Here is a 20,329-nt window from a genome sequence, read left to right as displayed (position 1 = left end):
CGGGTTATCACTTTTCACATCAGACTTTTGGAAAGTGGCTGTAAAGGTTAATGAACTGAGAATCCCTTGACATGATGCTTGTTGCGAGAAATCCCTCGTGGATCCAATCAATGACCTCATCAAAATGTTCCGAGGTCAGCAGGTATTTCATTGATGAAAAGTATGGGGAAGCTGCAGGCACGTTGGCAATCAAGAGGGCTATAATTTTGCGGATATCAGGTCCCATGGCCCGTGGTGAACCGACACGGAACGCAGATTAGACCAACCAGGCGAAGAGCCGATATTAATCTTTTTGATAAGCTTATATCTGCTACCCCGGGACCAAGCTTCTTGGCCATTGAATTGATAGAATTTGTGGAGTTTGGCGCCCACTTTGAATTCAGCCGCCTCGGTACTTTTATCCGCAATGCGACGCCCTGACTCGACCCAATCCTTTTGCCAAGCCAGCTCTTATTCGCGGCTCATGTTAATGTAAGTGAGAAAGTCACGGAAGATGGTTTGCGAGAATCAATATGAATGGCTGCGGTCTCGAGTTCCGCGTGTTGTTTTGTCCATCATATAAGGACTATGGCGCCGCTGATCTCATGGGTGTGTGTACCAACTGCAAAGCCAAGTCCTCTCTGTTCAAAACATCGGTTTCCACGAGATCAACATCTTTCAAGACCTCCATAATGAAGAACTTTCAGTTGACCGTGCTGAGCGCCCTAGCCGTCCGCTACGCTGCGGCCCATGCCACGTTCCAACAACTCTGGGTCGACGGGGTGGACAAGGGATCGACCTGCGTGCGACTACCCGCGTCAAACAGCCCCATCACCAACGTAGCCAGCGCCGATATTCGATGCAATGTTGGGGGCACCAAGGGAGTCTCTGGGAAATGTGCCGTTAAGCCCGGCTCGGTCGTCACGGTGGAGATGCACCAGGTATGGCCTTTTCCATCCGCCCTCGGGGATTGCTGAGAGTGTCATGGAAGCCCCATGATGTGAAGCTGACGCATATGGCTTGACTATAGCAACCCGGTGACCGAAAGTGCGCAAACGAGGCTATTGGCGGGGCTCACTATGGTCCTGTCAATGTGTATCTGAGCAAAGTTTCCGATGCATCCACAGCAGACGGGTCAAGTTCCTGGTGAGATTTACCATTTCTCAACACTTGAGCAAGGTCAAGTGGTTATACGAGATGTCGTACGCGTTTTTGAACATAATTGACTTTTGGTTTCCTATTCAGGTACAAGATCTTTGCCAACTCTTGGGCAGCCAAGTCCGGGGCCGGGTCAGGCGACGACGACTATTGGGGGACCAAGGACCTGTCCGGCTGCTGTGGCCGTATGGACGTGCCCATCCCAGCGAATACACCGTCAGGAGATTACTTGCTTCGAGCTGAGGTCATTGCTCTACACACAGGTAAGGCGACGATTACTCATGTCTTGACATCCAAGAGGCGCATTCGGAACTTGGCGGGATAAGTGGTTGAAATCCACTCTTCTCGGTGACAAAGAAAGCTCGAGTGGGCAAACCCATTAACGTAAGAAAGAATTTACTGACCATGTGTTCTTACTACAGCATCCTCATCCGGTGGCGCACAATTTTATGTTTCCTGCTACCAAATTACCGTCGATGGTGGCTCTTCCTCGGCTGCCGTGCCGGCTGGTGTCAGCTTCCCCGGTGCCATCAAGGCCAGCGACCCGGGTGTCTTGATCAACATTCACTCCAAGCTCTCGTCTTACACGAACCCTGGCCCGGCCGTGGCATCGGGCGGCGAGACACGAACACCTGGAGCGGCTTGCTCCGGTTGCGAAAAGACATGTTCGGCCTAGAGTAGCTTGATCGGCGATCCAAGTCCCGTGCATTTTGACGGCAATGAGTTTTGAGCAATGTGTTCCAGAAAAGAGTATTTCCGCATCTGGTTTATCCTGTCAAAAGGACAGCGCCATCCATAGAACAGCAATGTCGTCACTGATGCATTCCATAGGAGCTCGGACGTGGTGCTTGGTGTCAGAGCGAAGGCGGAGGAAGATCGAAAGAAGGACAAAGTAATAGCATTACCAATCAACTGACCAACTGCCTCTCGGCTCGAATGCAAGTCTTGAGCTATGATGTTTCCCAATGTCTGAAACCATTTGACTTTTAAAAACATGGGATGAAAATCTGCCAAAGATCATGACTGACGTAGTAATAGTACTGCTTTGCTTGATGTGGGTGGTGGTGGTTTGAATATGCACGACAGTATTTCCCAATATGGGCAATTCAAGGGTGGGGGTTCATTCAGTCAATCAGTCTAATGGCGTCGCGCCGCGCATCCATCCCTTGCTGCTGGGATGACCAGGGGGTTCATGACACCCTCAGCAATCTTGCTCGGGACCTGGTTGGACGAGATGGCATTAAGCTTACGACTTCTCGATCTCCCTTTGCCATCGGATGCGGAGCGGAGTTTTTGTCGTGGACAGCGGTTTGCGGATGGCTAGGTCAAGTTGCAAGGGGGAGGACGATAGCCTTTCAGATCTCGAGCCAACCAAGGTTCTGACGTCTGTCAGCTCAAGCCACGATGCGTACCTAGATAACCAATGGATTTGTACAGCGGCGCATAGCGAGATTGCATTTCAACGCCACCATTCTGCTATCTCCATTGAGACGAATTTGAGGAAGAATCCCTACTCAGTATTGTCGCAATAGATCAGGAAAAAGCAGCACCCGCCGTGATCGCACCGGCCATTTCAGCATGATTATAGAAAAGCTTGGGCTCTACGCGTCAGCACGGTGCCCCAAGTGCTAGCGGAAAACCATCTCAACTCTAATGTCCTAGTCGCGCTTTGGTGGACCTTCGACAGGACTTGCTAAGCTCATGCCGCAAGCTGGCTGCCGAGTCTAACGATTAGACGGAAGTTGAAGGATTGATTTCATGGCTATCGTTGGACGAGCAGCTTGGACCTCGACAGGAGAGGCGTCGGGTCAGAGCGCGCAGATGGGATCGGGTCTGGGAAAAAGTAGAATGACCATCAATTGATCTGTCGACGGCGGAACTGCAATCATGTCTTTTTGAGAAGATCAAATGTTCAATCTCGATAGCACAAACGACAAGAGTTCCAAAGTCCAGCCGCGTTGGCGGCTTTGGCGGTAGGTGAGCTGCAAAAACAGTCTAGGCCCAACGTCAAAGACCCTTGGCCATGATAGCTCTTCCCGAAGCGATGGGTGTGGGTGGGCCGGTTCTGTCTCCATTGATGCTCATGGTTCCCGGATCTGCGACCAGGATATTTCACCATACATTGTCTATTTAGCATCCACTACACACCTTTCACGCTTTATCTGCAAGCCACTGTATCAACCTACTCCCAGACGCGCAAGGGGTAAAAAGTCAAACAAAGGGAGGGCGAGGGCGTCGATTGCTTTTTAATGCTCGCGTCCTCGCGTAGAACCCCCCCTCCCCCTCCCTATATCCCCAGTTGGCAGCTCGACCTCGTGCAACACGACCAGAACACGTCCGGAAGGTCGGGATATACGGCCTGTAGCCAATAAGCATTCATCGCCTAACACCCCCCAACTCTTGAACCTTGCCCATCTCTAAATGAACATGGCTTTTGATTTCTTTCCTCCGATGCTATTCTCTCAAAGGTCCGTGGCATTGCATCTGGTTCAAGGACGTGGTTCTTGCGAGGCTTGGTAAAGGAGAGGAACGAGCGAGGTTCAATGCAGAAAGAAGCGGGCCATGGACCTCTTTTGGGTTACTCTAACTTTCATGGAATCCAGTCCATTGGATGCAGTCTGCTGTACCAATATACGGGCCTCGCCTAAACAAAACAAGCAAATAATGTTGGTATATTGCAAACTTCTGAGCTGAACTTGACCATATTGCTACCCGACCCATGCACAACTGTATTCTCGATACGCCTGAAGCAAAAGTCTTCCACTCTTCATCTTTCTTTTCCCTATTTCACATCTTGTTTCGACGTGCAGATCTTCGTGTTGCGAAGCGCATGATTTAGGCTTCATGGCAATGTAGAATACGCTCTGTTCGGGAGACCAGGCGTCTACATTTCAAGTTCGACACGCCGTACATCTGGGTGCGACCCAATCGGCTCGCATGCCGCGCCCATTGCGCAAGATCAAAAGCCGACTAATTCTGATCTCGGGAAGGGAAAACCAAACAACACAAGTTGAGAGGAGGGCACAACTAAGACCTAGACGAAAATTTGGTGCCAGAAACGACACCCGTGCGAAGAGACTAAGTCTGCCGTGCCTGTTCTAGCGCGCTGACTCGACTATACGCTCTCGGGCACAATCCTCCGCTAGCCCAGGCGAAACTATACGGATGCCAAGGCTACACCACATCAACTACGTTGGAATAGGCAAAGAATATCCCCAAACTCGGACACATTGGCGGTATCGGACGGCACATGTATGCCGGCACTTCTGCTAAGTCTCAGTGGATAATAGATCACGGGTTGCATTGCAGTGTGGGCATTGATATTGAGAAGAGCCGCCCGTGTCAAGGATTCAAGTCTTCCACGGGGCTTACAGTCCATCATCATCTGCGACCAGATTCTCTTTTCCTTTGTTGCCTGTTGATCGGGTGAGAATACGACAGAATGCGGTTCCAGAGCACCTTTTGGTTATTATTGGCATCACTGGCCGCGGTATGCCAGGCGGCCGATTTGATGCAATATGCCAGTCAACTTCCAGCATGCGGCGTAAGACTTCTCACCTCCATTATACCTCTGAAGTTTTAAATACTACGTGAAGATCTATATATGCTAACTTCTGACGTTTCCCTCAGTTGACATGCATTCTCGATCAATTACCGGAATCGGCTTGCAAAGTCGCCACCAACTCGACTTGCATCTGCACCGACATGGATTTCTACTACTCAGTGCAAGCTTGTGTCTTGTCTTCTTGCACTGTTGAGCAGTCACTAGGTAGGTCCTCTCGGCGCCATTCGACAGTCTAGATCACCAGAGATAACCTAACAGTGCTTCTCAGCAATCTCGAGGCTGCAGGACACAGCATGCGATCGAAGTTACCGATCTCGAAGAAATGATCTTTGGGGATTCATTGCTGTAGAGGTTGTGGCTTTGACTTGCATAATCATGCACTTTGTCGCTCGGCATGACAGCGGTCGTGATTATGGAGTTGATGATTACATCATGTTTGTCGTCCTGGTATGTCCTCTCACTCTGGGAGATCCATCCATAGCTTGTGTTGACGCTGGTAATGTAGGTGCTCTACATACCATTCACAGTTGTGGGACAATATGGTGAGTAAAACCATCAATCAAGGAAAGCATCATGGCGCTCGGAGACTTACGATTCTCAGCACGACTTACAGCATTTGGCGTGGACATTTGGACGGAAAGCACTTCTACAGTCACCACTGCACTCAAGGTATTGCTAATCATCTGTTGTTTTGATCACAAGCTAATGGCCGTTCCAGCTCTTCTTCATTGACGAAAGCTTCTATCTAGCACTTTTGGCTCTGTGCAAACTCGTCATGCTCTGCTTTTTCCTGCGAATCTTCCCAAACAGATGGTTTCGCATCACGGTGTACATTGCAATCGGTTTTGTCAGCTGCACCGGCATCGTAATGGTCTTTTTGCAAATCTTCCAGTGTCTACCGCTCGACTATAATTGGGAAGGATGGATGGGCACTTACGGAAGCCACAAATGTCTGAACGTTAATGCGCTCACATACACGGCGGCGTCGATATCGATATTTCAAGACGTCTGCCTGTTGCTGCTACCTCTGCCACTGACGCTGACTCTCCACACGAGTCACCGCAACAAGCTCAACATAGTCGTCATGTTTAGTTTGGGGTTTTTTATTCTCCTGACGAGTTGTATCAGGCTACGCTATATTGTGCTATTTGCACGTACCGTCAATCCAACCTGGGACTATACCGACACCTTGATATGGACGGCATTAGAAGTCAATGTGTCCATAATTGTCATTTCCCTGCCAGCGATACGCGTATACCTCTCGAAATACCTACCCAAGGTCTTTGGCAGCACCGTCGCCTCCGGCAGCGAGTCCGCCTCCCATCCACACTCGAGGAGCCACGGCAGCAGCAGTACAAAGCAGAGACTCCACAACTCGAGGCAGCGTGGCAGTAGCAATAAATTCTCGAGCGTCTTTTCGATCACAACGACAAGGAGGCGTGGGGCGGCGAACGGGGTCGACGGCGACTCGGATACGGAAAGCCAGCTGGAGCTCGGCGATCGCGGTCGGGGCATGATGGACACGGAAATTGTCGCGGACCACGCGTGTCATGCAGAGGACGACTTGTCGAGTTATTCAGACGGCAGCAGTCATGGGGGTATCAATGTGCGCAAGACGACGGTGTGGACGCGGGAAAGCGGAGAGAAGTCAGGACGCATGTAAAAATAGCTTTTGTTAGAAGGTATAACCGGTATAATACAATACTTGTTGTATTAGTTGAGTTGTTTTCACCCAACAGTGGTTGGATGGTGAAAGATATAGACTTTGACAGGTAGGTTGGAACAGCGCGACGCAAGCTCGGTGTATTCTTCGGGTCCCTATTCGTAATAGCTAGGTAAAGCTCATTTAAATTTAACAATTATTATACTCACGGACAAACTCCGTCGACCCGTATGTTATAAGAAGCAGAATACATAGCGGTCGGACGTGCCAAACCAAAAACGGCGTGCTTGCTAGGTAGTTGTGTAAGCAGACAACTTTTCTGTGCCGGCGACCGATGCTCCCAAACAACCGCAACTGAGCCCGAAGACATGACACCTTCTTTCCTGGCGTTGACCACGTGCTTCAGTTGAGCTCGAACACAATTGCGCATGCCATTGATCTTGACATTTTGAGTGAATTGCCAAACCCGTCTATTACGTTCCAAATTGGGTGCATACCAAATTCTTGGGGATGGACACCTGCAGAATTTGCAGCTCCATCTAGTCGCCCTCAAAGTCGTACCGTTTCCTGTATCCAAGCATCAATGCTTGCTCTGTCGCGTACGCCGGCCACCGTGTACGTCGCAATTTCAACGCCTACTTCTTCACGCACCAAGTTTAACATCTTTCTCCGGATCCGTTGCAGAAGAGTCCTTTGAAGAGATTTTCGCTCTCCCTTGGAAATGTGGTAAATAGCACGTGATTCAAGTTTGAAATTCCGGGAAAATACTTCTCCTACTTGCCTTGAGCTTTTCTTTCGCATTTCGATCAGGCCCCACTGACGCCGCCGTCGCCGCCACCATCCCAGGGTCTTGTGCAAGAATAAAAGAGGGTACTGAGCAAGGGGAGGAGAAAAAAAAAAGGGTACCGGAGTGAATGAGGTTTGTCCGCCTCTATCTCCGCCGTTACCCGGAGATAGCGCCAGACAACCAAAAGAAGGACACAAGCATTGAGCGATTATGTAGGTGGTTCACCATCTACGTACTCATCTTTCAAACCCTTTGCCAATGTGCGGAGCCGATTGCGGACTAGACGATTCCACTGACTTATATATTTGTTCTTAACTATTGACTTCAAGTAGCTAGTATATATGAAAGATGCAGGCACGGAATACTAAAGACAGTGTTGGTCGATTGGTGTGCTGGTTGATCTCTCATTGTAGCAAAGATGCAATCCTTTGAACTCCCGCTGGCCAACGGCGGTACAGTGACTGGTATCCATTCCATCCCGCCCCTCTCAGCATCATCTGCACAACACCGGCCGCTGATCGTTGGCCTGCACGGCGGATGCTACGATTGCCAGTACTTTGACGCCACGCCGAAATATTCAGCATCTCGGCAGAGCTCCTTCTTTGGGATACCATTCATTTCCATCAACCGGCCGGGGTATGGCGGTACCAGTTGCGTCTCGCCGATCCCAGAGGGATCTGACTTCCACCACGCGAGCGGTCTTATGCTTCACAGACACCTCCTACCTAAGCTTTGGCAAGAGTTTGGGGTCTCGAATCAATGCAATAGCATTGTTCTCTTGTGTCACAGTCTAGGCGCCATGAGTGGTATCGTCGCCGCTTCGCTGCACGGACAGGACATGCAGCCCTCTTACCCGCTTAGCGGTATAATTACAAGCGGTATGGGTGCTACTCAGTCGGTCTCCGCGAAAAGTACATCCCCTGGATTCAAGGCTCATGGGGATGACTACGTCACCTTTCCATCGTGGGCCAAGGACAGCGTCATGTTCAAGCCGGGTACTGTAGAAGACGAAATTTTGGAACAGACAGAACGGCTCAATGCTAAGACACCCCTGATGGAGGTGGCTACCTTTAAGGATGCATGGCTGCCTGTCTGGAAAGAAAAGTATGCGGCACACGTCTCGACACCAGTCATGTTTTCTCTGGTGGACAATGACCCTTTCTTTGTGGTAACCACGGAAGAGGTTGAATCTTGCGCACGAGCGTTTGCAAATAGTGCCCGCGTCGACGGCAGCTTGATGACGGGGGCGCCTCACTGTGTGGAGTTGAGTCATTGGTCACAGGGTTGGTACGCTCGATGCTTTGGTTTCGCGTTGGAATGTGCAGCTAGCTTTGGTAAATAGCAATGTATCAAAGCGGCAAGGTTTCGGAAGCACTTGAAAGATTGTATGGTACTCTTCTGGTATTGGTGCTTGTGCTAATGATGTTGGTTTGGTTCTGCACAGTTGTTATACATGTATCCCCCACCAAGTCACACTATCTAGCTAATCTCCTGAATAGTATAGACAACCTTTTCAGCGCTGACAGGTCGAACGCCGGCAGGCGTATTTGGCCCGACAAGTGGAAGACCGTCTTTTGCGATATTTTCAAGACCGCCGGTCATTTTGCGAATTGGATTGGCTACCAATCTCGGCTCCCCGTGCGAACCTTCAGTGCCAAGGAAGGTGAAGAAGCTTGCTGCAAATTGGCGGGCTGCTGGATTCGCCGGTATACTTGCACCTAGCCATTATAATTAGAGATTTATTTGCAAAGTCGAAACAGAGCCACACTCTCCATACCTTGATAGCCAATCTCTACACCCAAACCCTCCCACACAGCCCCGATAAGCGGCTTGATCTTTAGCTTTGTAATGTCGAATTTTCCAAGAGCCGGACTCCGGTATACGGCAAAGCGACCGTTAGGGGCTAGGGTGCTTTCAACCTGTTCAACTGTCGGTGAAACGGAGACGGCGTCAATGGCAAAGTGAACGCCATGGCTAGATTCACAAATCTTCTTCACCTGTTCGGGCCAACCAGTATGTCGGTAATCAATTAGATGATCGTAGCTGTACGGGGCTTCTTGTAGCAAGGCGTGTTTGGATGCGCTAGCTATACCGATAAGTCGTACTGGGGTTTGGGAGCACTGTTGGCTTAGCCTAACCAATTGCGCGGCGAAGAGTCCCAAAGATGATGTCGCTCCGTTGATCAAAACATTGACAGGCTCTCCAGGTTGCGTACCAAGCCGACTAAAGCCTTCGGTCGTATTGAATGGACACGGAAGTTGTAGGCGGCTAAAGACGCCTTGCGCGGCTGTAAGACCACACATGCTAACAGTTGCCGCCTCTTCTAGAGACATCGTTGCGGGAACGGCCCACGTCAAATCCCATTCAGCAACGACATACTGGGCAAATGCCCCTGTTCGTTCATTTACTGAGCAGGCTGAATATTCAAAATCGATTATTAGCATGTGCTGCTTAATTCTCTCCCAAGATTTCATGACCTACCACCCTGCACAAAGCCCGCAACACGCGCCCCTACTTGAACCCGCTGATCCGGGAGCTGTTCGATGCCTTTGCCAACTTTCGTGACAATACCCGCGAAATCGCTGCCAACCACACGGTAATCCTGGGAGGCCACGGGGTTAGCCGTATAAAGCCAGTCGACGCGGTTCAGGGCGACTGCGCCGACACGAATTAGGATTTCTCCGGGTCCTGGCTCCGGAATGGAAACATCTAGGACAGACACAAGCTTGTCCTTGGGAGTTACAACTAGAGCTTTCATCGTGGCCATGGTGGTTGCAACACTCAAGTTACTAATACGCATGCGTAAATGAGAACCGTGAAAATGTATAATAGGTATGGAGTGATCAATGTTGTATAAGTTGAATTATTCACATCCAACCGAGGCTTGATGCTCAAATATATAAATGGGTGCAGAGCGCTCCACTTATTCCTACATTTCAACAAGAACTATTCCGTACATACACTGGCAAGCTCTGAAGAAATGGACATATGCATTTTGCCGCTAATATATGGTGAGATGTGCTAACTAACTTCTGTGTATAGGGGCGCGAGTCATGATCTGCACCGAATTATGGCTGCTTACAAACCGTCCAGAGCACAAATGTGCTGCCTCTATTTGGCCTCGGAATTAATCCCTTAGCTCCAGTAAGACCGAATCATCTCTACTTCCTTGTCCTCAATAAAACAGCAGTGGATCGCTTACAAGGGTTGTCTTGGGTTGGGACTACTAACAACTGGAAGGATGAGCTTCATCACAGACAAATCAGACTTCTGATAGCCAGAGGCCGATGAAGTTGAAGCTGATGCCATAATACGATTTTTCGCCTTTTTATGGCTAGTGTAGAGAATTTCAAGATCTTTGTCGTACTAACGTAGTCAGTACCCACCGCAGATCACCTGCGTGGGTATATAATCGCTTTTTAGCTTCTCTCTTTAGTAGAATAAAGATTAACTTATACATTTTTTAATGCTTCTTTGATCATCTCGTCTTTAGTTTCCCCTTTACAGATCGGCTTAGGTGAGAATATCTATTAAATATATAATGAATAGAAATGATATCCTGCCCGGTTGTGAACGGTGTTTTACGGGCTTATCTGGTCTATTTAGACATTTCTTAGTTGGCATTCATAGTGAGATGACGAAAATAGATCTGCTCGTTTGGAATAGCAAAAGCGAAACAGCATATTGAAGTGGAAACATGTTTATTAAGAATTAAACCTATCCGACAGCATGGTCTCAAATCCAGTAAACTCCCTATATGTTGGTAGTAGTGCAACCGATGCCCAGCCCAGCCCGACCAATCACAAGTCGTAGATGCCGAGTTTGACTCCGGGGATGCCTTCTTTATGCTTTTTACCTGTTACCACGGAGCTGGCGGAAACAGCACAGAGGATAAAGAGAGGCTTGTGTATGCCTTGTTCATGCAAAAAGCACACCTTCGCCAGGCAAGTCTCTTCCACACTGTTATACACAATCATTCAATCCTGATGTTTCAATAAATCACATGAGTACATAATCTGACATTTTGGCACGGGAAGAGACCTTTGCACTTTATCTGGACCACGACATTGTTAGATCATACCCCCTCGACGTCTGACGCCGCCTCGGGTACGACGTGTGAAATCTTGGCTGGGTAGACCATGCTTCGCCACTGGAAAGCGCATTGAAACAGACGGGGACTGACAAGCGGCCACTACCGGGGTACAATCCGGTACAAGGAGTGCCGATCAATGCTCCAAGCACAGCTGGCATGAGACTGAGGCGAAATCTCTGGAAGGGAGTTAATAAAACTGATACAGAAGTCGGTTCATCGGTAGATATAGTGTCATATACATCTCACCTGAGCCGATGTGTAAAGGGGGAATTAGAGACGAGATCGAGGAAGCATTGAAAGATGTCTGAGTTGATCTCTAGTCTACAAAAGAGAGGCGCGAAAGAGCGAACCATATACCCACGCAGGTGATCTGCAGTGGGTACTGACTACTAGGTACGTTAGGACGTCAATACGCGTATATATCTCTACACTAGCCTGAGCTGGGTATAGAGCTCCCAGTGATTATAACGGAGTTTAATGTTCATCCAAGTGTTACACGTGTCTGTGCTTAGCGTTCAGGTCTTTGGTAAAAGCTGTAAGCTACGGTTCTGTTCTCGGTCCTGGAATTTGATGCTTCCTATTTGGGTATGGCGTCGCCGAATTCTCTGCTTGGTGGGTCTGACCGACCAGCTGCCAGGTCCTCATTGCAGTTGCTCGCTGTTCTATTCCCGCACCAGCCGGCCGTGTAGTTGTAAGTGCTACAAGTGCTGCATGGGCTGTATGGGAAGAAAAGGAACCACAATCTTCATCATGTTCCAAACTATGCCGTCAGGCAGCGTAGAGCCTCTTCCACCCCCATTTACCTCGTTTGCACAGTTCAAGGAGGCGCTCGATGAGTACTACATTAAGACCGGTGGGATGGGCGCAAATAATCCGCGCATGAGGCGGCCGTATCACCGCCCTCACATTGCCACAGAGAGGATTAATGCCCACGACGGCACGCCCTGCGTGGTCGCATGGCAACAATACACTCGCGGCTTCCCGGATCAGCCTGAAGAGAGATTCGGTACCCGCAGAGTCCCCTTTGGCAGTTTCCAAGTCTATTTGCCGTGTCCTACCACAGATGGTAGTCGGGATGATGTGGAGATAGACCGCGACGAAACCACTTCTCGCGTGGCAGAGCTACTCGAATCTAAAACGTACATGACGCGCCATGGCGCCGAAGTTGATTTCCGCGACCGATTAGATGTCTTCGGGTTGGCGGTGCGCCCTGGCTCCAGCCGCGAAGAGTTGGTGTCGGCCTGCATTGCGCACCAGCAATCCGAGATAGCAGCGCGGAATCAGGCGAGTGGTGCTCAAGAAGGGGGGGATAGTGAGTTCCATATCTGGCGGTGGAATATCTGCGGGGCAGATGTTAACCAAAACAACTACGCACACTCCTTGGTTGTTGTAGAGCCTGCGCACCATACGGATGTGGAGGATGAGGAGAAATGGGCGGGCGACAAGACAACGTTCCTTTTCGTCTGGTTTGATCGCGAAGAACGGGAACGGGATGAGGAAGACGAGCTGAGTTGCCCCCCTGTCAAGGTGCTGGTCAAGCAGGGACTTCAACAAGCTGCTGGGGAGATGTACAGAATGCGAGGCGCTGGAGACGGCATCATAGTGAATACGCTTGAAAAGTATACGGCTGATTTTGGCGAGCCATACCCGCGTCCAGAGCCTGTCGTGAAGCGGCCGACTAGGTACCAGCTTATCCGGCGACGGCAGAGGCGGGAGCAAGGACTGCCATCTGACGATGAGGACGAGGACTGGGACGACGATAATTAGATGGTTTGCAAGTTTTGGCAAACATTCAATACCGTCCTAACTCTTGCTTTGGCAGGCTTTTGCTTTCTATACTCAATACACCTACGATTGCCATTCTATCACCGTTACTCGCCCTCACGTTCTTACAGACAACCTTGAGAGCCAGGCTACAGCCCACCCGTACATATGACCTTCTCCCATTGTAGCAAACTTGCTAGGCAGATCACCGCACATCGTAGGTAAACATGCATGTAAGACGGGGTGATCTCCGTTTTCAGCAAACGTACCTGCTTTGTGAGCGTCTTGGCTGGCTCAGCCATTCAAGCTTTCTTTGGTGAGGCTGTGGCGGAAATCTCTGCCACACCCCTCGTATACTATACCTTATGATGGGCCATCAGCGATTGTAGGCCATGGCTGGTCCACCGCCCACTAAGCTGATCCAGATGGAAAAATGGCTTGCGTCTAAGCCCTTGAAATCTTCTTCAAAGGGCCTCGACAATGAAAGATGCAAAGTTGTGCGATTGGACCCAATCGTCGATGTGTTTGTTTTGGGCATGCGTGGGCTTTGCTCCGGGCTTAGTATCCTTTTCTATATGTTGGCTTGACCTGCCTTTATATTATGTGCAGGTGCCTGATATCGAGCTTCCACTTCTGCAGATATGGCCACGTGGTACGTCGCGCACCACAGGTATATTGTGACAATTGAATACTTGATGGGCGATCAAAGCTGCTTTTGTGGTGTCTAGAGAGGGGGAAAAGATGGAAATAAATCCCACTTGAAAACGATTTTGTAACTGTCGCAGAGGGTCAGAAAAAGTCGAGAAAGGCAAAAGTTTTCTAACGAGTTACAAATCTTGAGAAATGACCGAGTGAATGGTTCAAACAAACAAGATAAAGCTAAACTCACTCCTGCAGTGCTTGATGCGACCTCCAGTACGTACACCCTGCATACTGCACGCATCAATTGATACGCGCCCTGGCACAGCCCACGCACAGCCACCTTTCATCAATGGAACCCCAACATCTCGGGAACCTTCCGCAATACACAGGACGAGATCTTTTCAAACCATCGACCAAATTTAATTTCAAACAGAGTTCGGCGTCTCAATATAGTCCAATACTATTTTACAAGGACACTAAGAACCTGCATCTTGTTTCCTTCGACTCCGTCTGTGATCGTACCATCACAAACCGTGTCCTTCCCATTCCAATATGTCATCTGACAAAAGAGACTATTGGTTGGCCTGGGTTCTGTCCTCCTACAATCAGCAGACAGCAGCTCATACCCATTTTTCCAATGTCCATCAGTATTTTTCTTCCAATTCGCACGTCACCTATGCGTTTGGGACTGTGCGGGGCTTCAACGTCGTGATGGCAAGTCCAGCTGACATGACGGATTCCCAAAGCACTGCGTTCATCATCAGCGAGCTTATGCAATACGCCCCTGCCGTTAGAACGGGATTCATCATCAGGAGCGATGCTATTGCTGCCCCAGGCGTTAAGTTGGGTGATGTGGTAGTTGGAGGAGCATTACCAGATCTGAGACAAGGCGTCACTTATTTCGATGCTGAGAAAACAATGTGCGAGGAACGTCTCGTCGTCACTGGCCAGTCGGGACGTGTGTCTAATACTATTGCAATGGCCATCGAGACGCATTCATGGGAAGGTCACCACAGCTGGCTTGCATCCTTTACTAAACAATGGCGCGCATGCCACTGCGAATCGGCTGGTCCAACTGTGGCACAATGTGACGAATACGACGATCTTGCGATTGAGTCAGAGGCTCACCTACCCACGCCTTCAACACATTATGGCGGTATAGCAATTTCGAGTCAACCTTTACTCAATCATACTCTACTTGAAGGAATTGCGACAGAAAGGAACATACTTTGCTTCGAAACAGCTTCATTACCTACGAACTCTCTCCCATTCCTAGTCGTGGCTGGTATAGCCAATTCTAATACAGAGAACAAGGACAGACACACTTACGAGAATGCTTGTTTGGCTGTCATGTCGTACATAGCTTCTGTAATGCTGTATATTGATCCAGATGAGCTTTTGTCTGAGCCTCCAATATCTGAGCTTTTTGTCTACGAAAGCCTGGAAATGGACCAACCCGGATACCGCCTTTTAAGGCTTCAAGCTGGAGCTGGTCCGATAGAATGTCATCTTTTCCAAAGCTATCTACCGTCAGATAATGACGATATAACGCTTGTCCCTTACGAAGCACTCTCATATTGCTGGGGATCCAATGTGTTAACCAACACAATCCGCGTAAATGGCAAATTGCTTGCCATCACGTCAAACCTATTTGAAGCGCTCAAACATCTCAGGTTTTCGGATAAGGACCGCATACTGTGGGTCGATGCTATTTGCATCGATCAAAACAATGTCCTCGAGCGTGGACACCAGGTTGACATGATGGGCAAATTATACAGTATGGCCGATGAAGTCCTGATTTGGCTTGGACAACTCGAGTGCGGTAAGCTGCTGCCAGCGCTTCAAAGATTCGAGGCCGAGGTACCTTGCGAAACATGGAAGAAATGGCTACATAAGGATCCCAGATTTCGCGGAATCTGGGACATGATGAAAATACCCTGGGCATTTCAAGATCAAGGGCCGGTAGGTGCCAATTTACGGTCAGAACTGGAGCTACTCATGGAAAGCCCATGGTTTAGTAGAGTTTGGATCATCCAAGAAGTAGCTCAAGCCAAACGAGCATCATTGGGCTGCACCGAAGGGTGGATCAAGGCGACGACGTTTGCTGCTGCACCGAATCTGCTTGAAGTCGAACCGAGCACTCAATGCCAGGCCATCATTGATGTTATGCCAGGTCCATCGAGATTATCGTCATGGTTTGGTCAGAACCCGAATATGTCTACCCTCCTCTGGAGATTCAGAAGCAGCCAAGCGAGCGATCCACGGGATAGGCTCTACGCACTTCTAGGCATTTCTTCAGACAAACCAATTGTAGCGGACTACAGAAAAACGGAGCAGGAAGTAGTAAAGGAGTTTTTGAAATATCTGCTCCAGGGCAAATTCTTCCAATGGCAGAATCATGCGTCAAGCGTCCAAGAGATCCTGGGAACGCTGAGAACGTTCCTGGAGAGTGAAATCCTTGGAGGGGCAGATATCCATGATGTGGAGCGACTCTCATCAAGACACATGAAACCATTGGTCTTGACAATGACAGCAGTGGACTATCTTCGCTACGTAAAATCGCCGCTGCTGCACCAGCTATCACGTCAAGGTGCCATTATAATGGAACTCGACGAGCGCGGTCTTTTCAAGGGTATCATATCCTTTCCGTCATTTTGGGAGAAGTCAAAGAAAATCAGAGCCACATCCAGTATATTCGGGGCTGCTCGCCGGAATGGCCTTGACTTTACTTCTCAGGTTTTGGCGCAGGTCAGGGACGATCTTGATATGAACGATGATGTCGTTATCGAATCAGCTAAGAATGGCCCGAGCGTGCTCAATCAATTTCTCATCAATTATGGAGTCAACGGTAGATCCAATGGACGGACCACTGTGCCATGGTTCTATGAACAAGTTACTTGTCCAAACATTTGTGGGAGTTTCAAGATACTGAAGCGCTTCCTCGACCGTGCTGGGCTTTTTCTACCCCTTTCTCGTAAGTGAATTGACATTATACTTGTTATCAACGCCACTAATTATGCAATAGAAAAATGGGGACACCTTTTAGACGGCCTCAACATGCACACTGGCAAACCTGACGTAGCTACCTTATGGGAAATGGACTCAATATTTCAAGTCTCCCTTCAACATTTCCGCCATGCAATCAAGGAAACCGATCGCTCTAGTTTGGGAGAAATTCGTGGAGGCCAAGATGTTATCAGAGACTATCTCGAAAGTTGCGGTGATAGAGTACAAGTCACCAAGGAAGACATGACAGAGCTAGTGTCAAAGTACTCGATTGAAGTCTTCTTTTCGAGCGTCGTAGAGGAAATTGAGATCATGGAGGTGGATATATGGCCAAGTTACCTAAAGGAAGAGATGGCCGAATACCAAGGCCCCCCTGAACATCGAACGATGGCTTGGAAAGTAATGATTCCCAGATCAGTTGACTCCCCAATCACTGGTTATAGATATATCAGGCTGCCGGAGTCAAGATTTTGGGTTCCGTTCGAGGACAGAGGCAAGAAGAGAAGACGCAAGGACACTGTCAATCATCGTAGATTGGGTTATTGATTTCATCTGGAACAAATACCGTACTTCACAAGTTACGAGAATTATTTCTATCATGATGCTTATTACTGCACACCTTTTATCATCTCTGCGTATCTAGTAACGCTTTCACAAGTCCTAGAAACGCTTTAATTCAGAGCAGGAACACGTTTATTATGAGTCAGGATAATTAGGTTCCATGTTCATCCAAGTGTCACATGTGTCTGTTCTGTGAGTTGAAGATGCCAAGCGTCCTTCCAGATTCTACCTAGGCCTCTGCGGTAAGCAATACCATCGATTCGGTGTATCCAAAGCACATTATAAAACTCATACGTGCTGAGATCCATAATTTCAGGAACCTGTGCCCATTCCTCCAAACCATTGTGGTCGCCTACATGATCCTTGGAGGTGATACCACGAGACACGAGAACAAACTCGCAGCGCTCGTGGTCAGCGGCGGGGGCTCGGTCGAAATCGTTTGAATACAGCATCCCAGCCCAATCCCCAGACGGGCCCCTGATGTGGTACAGAGAGGCCGTCTCAACGGCTGCATTTGTTGCCTCGTTCCAATTTCTACCCTCCCAATCACGATGGATGCGGGATCCAATATGTAAGAAGGCCCGCGTAGTCTCGAACTTCAGCAGCGGCTCCCACTGGATTTGCGAAAACTCAATAGGATGTTCAGGTATATGTAGAGGCCATGTAAAGACTGTATCTGGGAGAGATTTATGTATGAATCCGGTACCAAGATCCCTACCTTTGGTCACATTGGTACGTGACCACCCATCCGGTAGTGTTAGCGTGCTGTCGTTCTTCATCAGCACCGCTTCATGATACCCGTTATCAATCTTGTCCTGCGTGCCACTATCGGAGTTTGTTTTCAACCATGTAACCATGGGGTGAATCTCGACATATTCGAGGGGAAACGAGCCGAATGTTGCTCCGACGTGACGCGTCAGCTGAGGTAGGATGCTGAGATTGATGTTTCCCCCTTCCCAGCCAACCCAAGACCAGCTTGGCAGCATGCTTTGCGGCTCCCCGTTGACGAGCCGTCGATGTATAGGTGAGAACGGAATCCAGAGCAGGGCAATGTCGAAATAGTATTCAGGTACTCCATATAGAAGCCCTCCTCTGAAGGATCGGGAGAGAGCAGTCGAAATACCCAAGAACGCGTTCAGCCCATCGCTCGGAAATGAAAGAATTCTTGTATTGTAAGCACGAACAAGCAGTTCATATTGAAGCAGATCCGGCCACGAACTCATGGTCAGCTGATATGACGAGGGCTTTCTTCTCTGCCAACGTTGATCTCCTGATCCGTCTTCGGAGTTGTGGGCCATTTCCTCTGTCCATACTGCTCCAGGGCACTCCCAAAACACGCGACCCTCTTGAAAGACCAGATTGCGTCTAGAGAGAGTGCGTTCCTGGAACGTCCAGCCACGACGCTGCCACTCGGTTGAGTCGTAGTCGAGCTCGAATACAGGCTCTATGATGAGGCTTCTGCGCCCTTGTTTGTATGTTAGCACTGGTGGCTCAAAATGCCGCGGCTGGGAGACACCCCTGACAGACCCCCGAAACCCATAGTTTGCATCCTGGCCATCGGAAGCGACAAGTGTCACGTACGAGTTGGCGTATATGGCGCCCATCTGAGCAAGCTGCAATGGCTTACTGACCATATCGTCTTGCACTATGCAGAGTCTATCGACCCACAGGTATCTGAGTCCTAGGCATTTCGTGAGTGCCACGGCGTCGCGAACAGTATCTGGGAGACTAATAGCATAACGAGCAGAGTTGACGGCACCAGGGGTTTTGAGGTCAGCCAGGTTGGCCTTTGTCGTTTCCAACACGTCGGGGAGGCGGCCCCAGACGTAACTCAAGGCCGCATACTTGATTTTGCAGGATATAGAGAGATCCATCTCAACAAGATGATGAGTATCGACGTCGACAAGAAGTAGCGGGGCCAAAGACTGCGGAGATATGTCTGCCCATTCCGTCAAGGAGTGGCATGTGCCTCCATGAGCCGAGTCACAGTGCTGCGCCCACGCCTTCAACCGTCCCAGGTCAATCCAGTTCGGATCCAAACCGAGCGACTTTTGAGAGTCTGGGAGGTTGATCAGACATATACTCTTGTGATCCTGACCACAAGTAGCGCAGTTGTCGTCTTCGTCATCGCGCGGGCCGTAGCTCCACTTGTAGTCCATTGGGCTTGTCCATTGCCAGAACGTCACTTTGCAGCTGGGCTGATATTCATCTCGCCTCGGGTCCTCATGAAGCTTTGAAACTATAAATTGGCACACACGGCAAGATGTGTTGTGTTTGAGGTCTGCGAAAGTTCCAATCACGTGTTGGAGTTGTTTCGGGGCGTTACCATCAGAGGGAATCTCTGCGCCGTCCACCAATAACCCTACCAGGGCGCAAGGCCTGCAATTTTGGCTAGAGTTCATTCTCGTAGCGATGTTGAGGGTGATAACGCTGTGTGGCGAGAATTTGGGCCGCGAGCCAGGGCCCTGGGCCCGCGTCGTGGGGAGAGAGGGGTGCTGAAAGCCTGTTGTTAGGCTCCGAGCTGGATGCTGACGGAGTTGGCCAAGCATTGCTTACTGGGTGGGGAGTGGGGACTGCTGGAGCAATGGCCGGTATTGTGTAAGAAGATCAGGTACAGAGTCCCCATGTAAGCCCGTTATAACAATCCGAGCATTTTCCAGAAAAGGCGTCCAAAGACGTTGCAGGGCAAGCGGCCTGATTCTGTATGGATCGACGGGTGAATCCTGCCATGAGCCTTTTCTACCGTACACTGGTCTTCCCTTCAACACTCAATTCACCAACATTTAGTACTTGATGGGTGAATAGAGCTGCCTTCCTAGTGTCTATAAGGGAACAGGATAGAAAAAAGCAAACGAATCCGCTTCAATAATTCGTTCCGTGGGATACTTCGATTTCAGGAAAATAGCAAGCGAAATATGATTATTATACGGCGCTTCAATTCAAAGGGAGCGCCTTGCATATGCCTAAAATCTGAGTATAAAGTGTGAGGGAGGGTACAAAGCTGAGCATCAGGAAGATCTGCGCTAAAGATGCGCTAATCATGCCAAAGCTGATGTCGCAATACTGCAGCGAATAACGCGGGGCGCCTTCTGATTGCTGGAAATTTGAGCT

General features: G+C 49.4%; 7 protein-coding genes across 7 annotated transcripts; 5 read left to right on the top strand and 2 right to left on the bottom strand.

Annotated features, from left to right (window-relative positions):
• Nucleotides 1-512: 512 nt before the first annotated feature.
• Nucleotides 513-1,813, top strand: PFICI_08510 (uncharacterized protein; the record flags this gene model as incomplete). The annotated part of the gene is made up of 4 exons (XM_007837091.1): nucleotides 513-920; nucleotides 1,010-1,125; nucleotides 1,225-1,400; nucleotides 1,560-1,813. The coding sequence occupies 4 exons, from the start codon at nucleotides 513-515 to the stop codon at nucleotides 1,811-1,813; spliced, it is 954 nt and encodes a 317-aa protein (XP_007835282.1).
• Nucleotides 1,814-4,842: 3,029 nt separating this feature from the next.
• Nucleotides 4,843-6,365, top strand: PFICI_08509 (uncharacterized protein; the record flags this gene model as incomplete). The annotated part of the gene is made up of 5 exons (XM_007837090.1): nucleotides 4,843-4,906; nucleotides 4,971-5,149; nucleotides 5,208-5,244; nucleotides 5,304-5,371; nucleotides 5,421-6,365. 5 exons carry the CDS (start codon nucleotides 4,843-4,845, stop codon nucleotides 6,363-6,365), a joined length of 1,293 nt encoding a protein of 430 aa, XP_007835281.1.
• A 1,205-nt stretch (nucleotides 6,366-7,570) lies between these two features.
• On the top strand, nucleotides 7,571-8,494 carry PFICI_08508 (uncharacterized protein; the record flags this gene model as incomplete). The annotated part of the gene is made up of 1 exon (XM_007837089.1): nucleotides 7,571-8,494. The coding sequence occupies one exon, from the start codon at nucleotides 7,571-7,573 to the stop codon at nucleotides 8,492-8,494; it is 924 nt and encodes a 307-aa protein (XP_007835280.1).
• A 137-nt stretch (nucleotides 8,495-8,631) lies between these two features.
• Nucleotides 8,632-9,919, bottom strand: PFICI_08507 (uncharacterized protein; the record flags this gene model as incomplete). Its single annotated transcript, XM_007837088.1, has 3 exons — nucleotides 8,632-8,870; nucleotides 8,930-9,568; nucleotides 9,634-9,919. The coding sequence occupies 3 exons, from the start codon at nucleotides 9,917-9,919 to the stop codon at nucleotides 8,632-8,634; spliced, it is 1,164 nt and encodes a 387-aa protein (XP_007835279.1).
• Nucleotides 9,920-11,995: 2,076 nt separating this feature from the next.
• Nucleotides 11,996-13,012, top strand: PFICI_08506 (uncharacterized protein; the record flags this gene model as incomplete). The annotated part of the gene is made up of 1 exon (XM_007837087.1): nucleotides 11,996-13,012. One exon carries the CDS (start codon nucleotides 11,996-11,998, stop codon nucleotides 13,010-13,012), a length of 1,017 nt encoding a protein of 338 aa, XP_007835278.1.
• Nucleotides 13,013-14,203: 1,191 nt separating this feature from the next.
• On the top strand, nucleotides 14,204-17,203 carry PFICI_08505 (uncharacterized protein; the record flags this gene model as incomplete). Its single annotated transcript, XM_007837086.1, has 2 exons — nucleotides 14,204-16,625; nucleotides 16,677-17,203. The coding sequence occupies 2 exons, from the start codon at nucleotides 14,204-14,206 to the stop codon at nucleotides 17,201-17,203; spliced, it is 2,949 nt and encodes a 982-aa protein (XP_007835277.1).
• Nucleotides 17,204-17,382: 179 nt separating this feature from the next.
• On the bottom strand, nucleotides 17,383-19,377 carry PFICI_08504 (uncharacterized protein; the record flags this gene model as incomplete). The annotated part of the gene is made up of 1 exon (XM_007837085.1): nucleotides 17,383-19,377. One exon carries the CDS (start codon nucleotides 19,375-19,377, stop codon nucleotides 17,383-17,385), a length of 1,995 nt encoding a protein of 664 aa, XP_007835276.1.
• Between the last annotated feature and the right edge of the window lie 952 nt (nucleotides 19,378-20,329).

This window comes from Pestalotiopsis fici (genome assembly GCF_000516985.1).
Source record: "Pestalotiopsis fici W106-1 unplaced genomic scaffold PFICI_Scf_6, whole genome shotgun sequence".
Classification (NCBI taxonomy): Eukaryota; Fungi; Ascomycota; class Sordariomycetes; order Amphisphaeriales; family Sporocadaceae; genus Pestalotiopsis; species Pestalotiopsis fici.
This window is presented reverse-complemented; position numbering and strand designations above follow the sequence as displayed.